At 42.9% G+C, this 8,540-nt stretch overlaps 3 protein-coding genes across 3 annotated transcripts; 1 reads left to right on the top strand and 2 right to left on the bottom strand.

The window, feature by feature from the left end:
- Positions 1 to 2,501: 2,501 nt before the first annotated feature.
- On the bottom strand, positions 2,502 to 3,506 carry FPRO_15954 (uncharacterized protein; the record flags this gene model as incomplete). Its single annotated transcript, XM_031224879.1, has 1 exon — positions 2,502 to 3,506. The coding sequence occupies one exon, from the start codon at positions 3,504 to 3,506 to the stop codon at positions 2,502 to 2,504; it is 1,005 nt and encodes a 334-aa protein (XP_031090095.1).
- A 1,981-nt stretch (positions 3,507 to 5,487) lies between these two features.
- On the top strand, positions 5,488 to 7,869 carry FPRO_15953 (uncharacterized protein; the record flags this gene model as incomplete). The annotated part of the gene is made up of 3 exons (XM_031224878.1): positions 5,488 to 6,164; positions 6,251 to 6,952; positions 7,017 to 7,869. The coding sequence occupies 3 exons, from the start codon at positions 5,488 to 5,490 to the stop codon at positions 7,867 to 7,869; spliced, it is 2,232 nt and encodes a 743-aa protein (XP_031090094.1).
- Positions 7,870 to 7,909: 40 nt separating this feature from the next.
- FPRO_15952 (uncharacterized protein) lies at positions 7,910 to 8,464 on the bottom strand (the record flags this gene model as incomplete). The annotated part of the gene is made up of 2 exons (XM_031224877.1): positions 7,910 to 8,063; positions 8,187 to 8,464. The coding sequence occupies 2 exons, from the start codon at positions 8,462 to 8,464 to the stop codon at positions 7,910 to 7,912; spliced, it is 432 nt and encodes a 143-aa protein (XP_031090093.1).
- Between the last annotated feature and the right edge of the window lie 76 nt (positions 8,465 to 8,540).

The following is an 8,540-nucleotide window of genomic DNA, read 5'->3' as shown; positions in this document are numbered from 1 at the left end:
CTAACACGTGCTTACTTACTGTAGTTAAGGTCTTTAGGTTATCTTAGCTAAGAATATTTATTGCAGTAATATCTTAGCTATCTGTAGTTATAGTATATAACCTTAAATATATTATATAGTCTGCAATCTTAATTATTATATTAGGTAGCTCCTAAAGTTATAGGTCCTTTATATAATCTATATAAGGTATCACTTTAGTTACCTTTTTATTATTATTATTAGTTCTAAGAGTTACTTTAATTATTATTATTTTATTATTAGTTAGGGTAATAAGGGTTAAAGTTATTTCCCCTCTTATAGTTTACCCTCTCTTTTTTATATTTATACTGTTATTTATTAATCTTAATTACTATAGTAATATATATAATTAGGTCTTTAGGCCTATTAGCTAAATATAGTTTATCTTTAACTTCCTCCTTTAAGCTTTAGTAGTAAATCTCTATAAGTAAGTTATTATCCTATTAGGTTTTAGCAGCTAGCTATTAAAACTTTACTAAATAGGCTATATATAACTTATATTATTAAAGTATAAGTAATTTAGCTACTGCCTAATATTTTTTATTAATTACTTTAAAGTTATCTTTAAGTATTTATTTAAAATTTTCTTAATTTCTAAAGATATTTTAGGTATCTTAATCCTAAAGGTTCTCTTTATTCTTAAGGTAGTCCTTTATAATAGGTTTAAACCAGTCTTTAATATCTCTTTAAATTAATAATATAGTAAATAGTAGCTTCTTTATAGGGCTATCTAATTTATTTAAAAATAATTAAAAGTAACCTTTTATTTAAGTAAGGAATAGAATTATATTGCTTACCTATCTTTTAAATAGTTTTAACTTAGGCAGCTTAAGTGCTTCTCTAAGGTCTCTTTTACAGTATTTATAGTTACCTCCTTTATTATTTACAGCTAGTTATATATTTATCTATATCTATAAGGTATAGATAGTATTATAAAGCTATTAAACTTTAGCTGCTATTTTAATATTATTAGGTAGTACTTTAATATAAGGAGGTATTAAGGTGCTAGTATTACTAAATATCTTAATAGTATAATATTACTTAATATATATACAGTATATACTAAATAAGAGCTATTAATATATAATAGTTAGGGTTTTAAATAAAGAAATTAGTCTATATTAGGTTTATATTTATAAAAATATAAGGCATATATACTAAGCTTAGCTTAACTATTATATCTCTTAATAATTAAGTAATATATATTAGGCTTATTAATATAAAGAAGTCTTATTAATAGCTAGTAAGTTAAGTTCTATTTAATGCTAAATAAATATATATATATATTATAGGGGCTTATAATTAAATAAGTTAGGCTTACAGTAAGTTTATAAGTTAAGTTATAAGTCTGTTATAAGTTAGTAGGGCAGCTTACAGTAAGTTTCTTTTAGTATGGCATAAATTAGTCTATAATTAGTAAAAATTAGTAGGGCATACGTGATATAAGCGCTATATCCTGTTTGGTTATAATAATTAATAGGTATAGGGAAGGTTAGGTTAGGGAATGTATTTATAAGTTTATACTTAATTTCTTACTTAGTTAGGGTCTAACTGACCTTTAAGGAGAAGTGTAATAGACTTAGCCTATCTTTTGGGTATAGTAAAGGAAGAAGGCTAATATAGCTGCTAAGGGGTAATAGACCTGTAGGCAGTATTAATACTGCTTAATTAAGGCAGTAATTATGCCACTAGGCAGATAAACCTTATATAATTTTAACCTTTAAGATATAGGCCTACTATAGAGGCCTTATTATTTAAGCCTTTAGATAAAAAGTTAGAAGCTTAATAGCCTTATTAAGCTAATAGTAAGGAAAAAAAAAAAATTATTAAATATATTTTATAAAAATCTTTATTACTAACTAGACTTAATACTAATTTAATTATTATAATAATATTATAATTAATTATATAATAGCCTTAATTAAACTTTAAGCTTTTATATAGTATTATATTAATAGCTATAATTAATATTAATAAGTATAACTCATAGTTAGCTTAAGAAATACACTTAAGTATAATAAATTTAATTTAATATATAAAAACTTTTAATTTAAAATCTTTTAGGTAAGATAAAGTAAAGACTAATATAGCTACTTAAGGGTAGGTAGTATTAATACTGCTTAATTAAGGCAGTAATTATATTATTAAGGTAAGTAAACCTTATAAAACTCCAACTTTAGAGATACAGAAATTTATTACAGGCACGCTACAGAGCTTGGGAATGACCGGATTCAGTTGACTAGAGATGGCTGGGTAGCAACTATTAGAGGAAATACAGCCGAGGATGGAGGGGAACAAGACAACTCTATGATGTTGTAAGTTCATCACTTATTTATAATTAAGAGAAAGAAAAAGTGGAAAGTCGACAGACTAAATCAACTATAATAGAGTCTCCAGCGTGGTTGTTGTTTGAGTATAAAGCCCTTACCGTGTCCCAACTAGGCACGGATCATCGAGATAGGGTATATTGCGGTTTCAATTGATCATTCTTCTTCGGCTTCCTCCTTCACGACAGCGTCTTGTTTCTTCCGCAGCATCTTGTCGTCGATGAACTTATACACCTCGTCTGATCCTTCTTCTATTTTCTGAATTTGCACCATCGCTTTGGCTGTGATTGGATTGTCATGCTGTACCAAGAACTTGATATGTCCCGCCCAATGATCTTTGAGACAGCCGCGTCTGTCATATGGGTTGGCATCCTGCATCCAGCGGCACCAGAGACGTGCAACTGTTCGCACTCTTTCCAAGTCGACTTTAAACCACTCAATATGGGCTTTGCGATGATGCTCGCACCATCTCTGTGCATACCAGCATCCCACGAGCTCGAAGTGTGTTAACAGCTCGACACGTTCTGGATGTCGCACGCCGGAAAGAGAGTCGAGGAGTTTTGGATGACCATTGCCACATTCATTCCATTCAAGCAGTCGAGTTTCTATCTCCCGGCTGGTGTACCCTATCTTGATCATGCCATCGAAGGCATCGTCTGCATGGGTGTAAAAATACAAAGATCCAGTTTTTCTTGCCCGAGTATCAACAACTGATTGCAGTTTTGAGAGCAATGTTTCCTCTTCTAGAACCTGATGTTTGACGAACGCGATGTGAACTGACGTTTTCGAGTCCTCCGTCTTCACGCTTAGGTTTCTTCCGTGAGTCGTAAGACCTGAGGCGTTTCGTATCTCATTTTGCCATCGATTGGCCAATTCATGTGCTAGACCGCTTCCCCATATTTTATTACGGTGGTGGCGAGCGCAGCAACAATCCTCAGCAATTGCCGCCAAGTCTTGAAGCGTTGATGTCGCCGCGAGGCATGATTCCCAAACACCTTTCACCCGCTGAAGCGCTCTTTGGTTATCTTTTGGCGTGATCTTAACCAAACAGGATCTCTTTTTGTGAGGTAAATACCAAATACATTGAAATCGGCTGTTTGCCAAATATGAGGCGGTGTCCGTGAAAGATGGCAATTGGTGAACAGTAGGCATCGCTGACATTTTGCCTAGCCTGTGGACGCCACAATGTCGGTTTTCGACTCCGGAACTTTAGATCGCCGATCGTATGCACGAGTTCACGATCTGAAACAAAAGGCGTTAGCATTATGTCGCACAGGATCTTAATTAGTGCAGTCTTGGCTGACCTGGTAGAAATCCGCGGCGTTCAACGTAAAGAGGTTCTCGATTTGTGCTTGCATTTGTTGCTAGTTTAGTGTGAGGAGGACGTGAGGAGCACATATGAGGACTCCTTGTTTATAAAGAGGTGGCGGAGTTTGATGGCAAACACGCCAGGGAGTCATCGACTGGGCCGGTGGCCGAAACAACCAATCAGGTGCTTCTGCGTGGCACATCTAGCTTGGCGGCACAACCATCTTTCATTCGGTCACAGCCCAACGAGATGAGACGGGCGAGTCGCTTAAGCGCTGACACCAAGCTCAGCTCGATCTTCAGTTCAAGTCCATTTGGTGATCGACCCCACTTTGGACCAGCAATTGGGGCAAATTGGGTCGGGCCGGGCCTGGCGCGGCCCAGTAATGAGCTGCAACCCCAGCGACAGCGACATCTCCTGTGCCGCGCCAGCCCCCGTCGTTATGACCCCAATCACCCCAATCACGTCAATCGCCAGTAGCATACGCCGGTGCACTTTGTCGTGCACTTCGTATTGCACGTCATCAATGGCCTGCTGGCGATCCCTATCGCGAGATGTGGCGTGTAAGAGCCGTCCAGCCTGCGCCCGGCGCATCGAAGATATCCAAATGGGTTGATGCATTTCTGGCAACGTTGGCTGACAAAATAACACATCCTGTCGGCTTCATCCGCCTTGTCTGCTGCAGTACTCGTGTGAGGTAGGACATGAAGGTGCTGTTGTGGCTGCAGCCGGTCAAACAAGCCGCCAATGGGGCTTCAACAAGGGTTTTCCATCAGAACCAAAAACCGCACAATGAATCGACGCAGTTTTCTCTTTCTCCAGAAAGGAGAATCCATCAAAGGCTATTGTCTCTGAGCTTTAGAAGCTGGCTAAGGGCATCTGAACGATGGTATAATTGTGAGGGCAATGATTTCTGAACCAAACCATTATCTGACAATTCTCTTCCATTTTAGAAATTCTTTTCTATTTATGCCATACACTAATTAAGCTGTATTCGAAATTATAGCCACTGTAGGCTGAGTTTCGATATCTTAAAGCTATTTAAATATTGCGATTTAAGATGAAAATTAGAGTGTTGCACTTACTTGTTTGTTACACTTGCTTATCACGTACGTTATTGTTAATTTTGACTTTTAGTTAGCTACAACCCCTCCCTTGATTGACATTACGTTGATCACTGCCCTGCTCAGCGACATGTTCGCATAATAGCGACAACGTTCGGAAAAAGCCTGGTTTTGTGGCCAGGCAAGTAGGGTAGATTGGAGATTGGAATAGCTTAGAGAAGATAATGATGCATGTGCTTGGTGAATGGTTGTTTAAGAATCCCTTTTTTTATTTTCTTTTTTTCTTTTTGTGTTTTTTGTATACGGGGAGGTACAGGGGAAAATGAAAGACGGCTGAAGTTTCTTCACTTTGGCACAACTTCACGACAATTTCATTGATTGACCCAACGATGCATCACGTGGCTCGGGCATGGGTACCGCCAGCCCAAGACGAGAAGCCGGCCAAAGAACCCTGCTTCTATAAAGATCATTGATTCGATTATTTGCCTTTGGTTGCTGGGCTTTCAAATGGGCAAACGGTGAGAGGGGTAATCTCTGTTGACCAATACATGGACAGCATTGGTCACACAAGATTGTTCACAAATATGCGGTCACCTGTGGGAGGCCAACCATTGTGATGGCCTGACGAGGCATTTTGGGTGTCTATTGTTTTCACCTGCGGCCCGCCAAATCATCATTTAAGACGTAGCTCACGACCTAAGCCTCGAGCTGTACTCTCAATCCCCATTTCAACCAACGCTGCCTCAACTATTCAACTCTCAATCCCAACATGGATATCAAAGATGTCTCAAACGAGAGTAAGTACATCGGCTATCTGAAGCAACTTCAGGGCGCTGCAGAGCGAGCAGCCCGAAGAAAGGGCCAAGCCGTGCGAGATCACCCCCCTTCTCAACAACTCGTCTCGTCCTTCTTGATGAAACTCATGGCCGCCTCATATGGCCCTCGGTCGGACGAAAACACAATCGCTACCACGCAGGTCCCAGCGCCTTACCCACCTTGCATTGATTCCGTCAACGACCTGGAACCCATCATGATCTCCGACATGAGACTCGAAACCCATCATCGAGGGAAGAAGATCATGCTGCGCGTCCTCACGCCCCCGGACCGCATGACGGCTGTGATGGCCATTGTGGAGGATGAGAAGGGAATCGCTGTGTTGCTCCAGCTCTATCACCAACCTGAAGAGACCATCGTCCCTACCACTGAGATCCTCAACCCAAACATGGTCTGCATCCTCAAAGAGCCCTTCTTCAAATGTGCCACGGACGGTACATACTCGCTCAGAGTCGATCACCCTAGCGATATGATTTGGCTGGACGGAGCTGACGATCGCATTCCCTCGCACTGGAGGCCATCGACGGTGATTTCAGGCGAGAACAGTACAGACCTTCGAAAGCAAGGAAACGACGCTGTACAGGCCAAGAAATGGGCTGAAGCACTGCGACTGTATGTTTCTCATCTCGGCTTGTCTGACTCTGACGATTAGGCCAAGCAGTTGGTCAGCCGAGAGCACATAACTGACAGCCATCTAGGTACTCTGCAGCTATTCGAGCTGGTCGAAATTCTGACGAGAGACAGCTCGCTTTCCTCAACCGCTCACTTGTAAACCTGAACATGGACCGACCGAAGCAGGCCTTGTTGGATGCCGAGAAAGCCACCAATCCTGCGATGCCATCCGAAAAATCTCTCTTCCGCAAGGCTCGAGCATTGTATGAGCTCGGTGACTATCAGCAGAGTCTCGAGGTGCTGGAAAAACTGACACAGTCGTTCCCTGAAAACAAGGCAGCCAGCTCCGAGAAAGATCGGCTCCACGAGCGGCTTAACGAACAGCAAACAGGCGAGTACAAATTCAAGCAAATGTACAAGCAGGCAGAAAAAACACCCCCCTTCATCGACTGTGCCACTTTCTCAGCTCCAGTAGAGATTCGCGAGTCACCAGGCCGGGGCAAAGGGCTCTTCACCACCAAGGCGGTCTCAGCGGGGGAGCTTCTGCTCTGCGAAAAGGCATTCTCCTACAGCTTTGCCGGGGATGAGCAATCCACAAAGCAGACCAAAATGCTGATGAATCTTGCAACCAAGAGGATAGTAATGGGTGGCCAAGCACGTCTCTTGAGCCTGATTGTGCAGAAACTGTACCATAACTCGTCGTTATCCGCCGAGTTTGGAGACCTCCACCACGCCGATTACCAAAAGGCTACGGTCTTGGAGACTGACGGAACCCCAGTAGTCGATTCGTAAGTTGTCTTCTGCCACTTTGGCTGGTAAACCATTTGAGCCAGGCAGCTAACCGAGACTCAGTTTCCTGGTCGAAAAGATTAACTCCCTGAACTGTTTTGGTGCTCCGAGGACGAGCCGCGAGTCATTCCTCAAGGCAACATCCAGCAGCAGAGATATGACGGGTGACGAAGACTTCAAGTACACAACCTCGGGCATTTGGCTCCTCGCTTCTCGTATCAACCATTCCTGTGTGGGCAACTGTCGACGCTCCTTCATCGGAGACATGCAAATCGTGCGCGCGACGAGCGATCTCCCTGCTGGCACTGAACTCTTTTTCTGCTATCGCCTTCCTGTGCCCTTCGAATCTTACCAAGAGACCCAAAAGGGCTTGAATCACTGGGGGTTCACGTGCGACTGCGGGCTGTGTTTGTCTAAGAAAGCCACGTCTGGTTCCATCCTCCAGAGACGCAAGGTGCTTGCCGACGACCTCCGGAGGCTTCTTGATCACCCTGGCTCCGGCAACGAAGCCAAAGCAAGTCGGCTCTTGAAGGCTCTCGAGAAAACCTACCCGACAAACAACGACTGCGCGATTCGGCTAGAACTCTGGGGACCCTACTTCGCCTTCGGCGCCCACCTGTTGAAGAATAGCCAGCTAAATCTTGCGGCCAAGATGATCCTCAAAGGCCTCAAGGCTCTGGGATACAGCATCATTGCATGTCCGCCCAGTAACATTACGGATCGGCCGCGACTCGAAGTTGAACGGTGGGGGGTGGCGAATGACGCTGTGCCATGGGCATTCAACAACCTGGCGAATGTGTATGACCAACTTGCTCCTCAACTATGCTCGGCAGCAGAGCATTACGCTGAATTGTCTTATACCATGGTCGTGGGCGAGAAGGAAACATGGCCCGAGATGTTTTCGAGTTCTTCGTGATGGATTTAAATGCTTATTCAATTGGCTGATAAGATTTATGCTACTCTTCATAATTAATACCGACATCTAGAATCATCTTTTCCTCGGCCCGACCATCTTCCTCAGTCGTACCAAGCCGTCGAGCCTCTGGCTGGCCATTGTCCTCCATAATCTTCTCCATGCGACAAGCTACCTGTGTGGCCTCGTAACCAAGGCTGCCGTGACTATCATCAGACCCAAGCTCTTGAAACCGCCTCAGCCAAAAACCGCCATCTGTCCATGCAAAGTCCAGATTGTCCTCCGGTTCCAATGTATATTGGACCCGGTGCCAACGCTACCAGCCCCCCCCCCCTTCATCGAGGGTATCAGCCTTGCGAGCGTCCTTGAAGAGCTTGACACCGCCTGCGAGGATCCAGTTGTTGGCAGTCCTAAGCTTAAAGTCTCGCGTTGGCCCGGATGGGGGGATCTCTTTCTCTAGAGCCTTTGGAATCTCGATAATGGCATAAAGTGAGAAATCCACGAGGCCATTGTTCGTGATTCGACCCGTAAAAGTATTCAGACTGACCCAGGCAGACGCATCCTCTATTTTGGCTGTGTCCTTTCCAAAATCTTGCATTGGGTCTGTCAAACCATTGGTTAGCTTGGAAATATGAACAGAGTAATAAGAAAGGGGTGGAAGACTCAGAGTAACG

The sequence above is a fragment of the Fusarium proliferatum genome (assembly GCF_900067095.1).
Source record: "Fusarium proliferatum ET1 genome assembly, contig: FPRO_scaffold017, whole genome shotgun sequence".
NCBI lineage: Eukaryota > Fungi > Ascomycota > Sordariomycetes > Hypocreales > Nectriaceae > Fusarium > Fusarium proliferatum.
The sequence above is the reverse complement of the archived record's forward strand: the minus strand, read 5'-3'. Positions and strand labels throughout refer to the sequence as shown.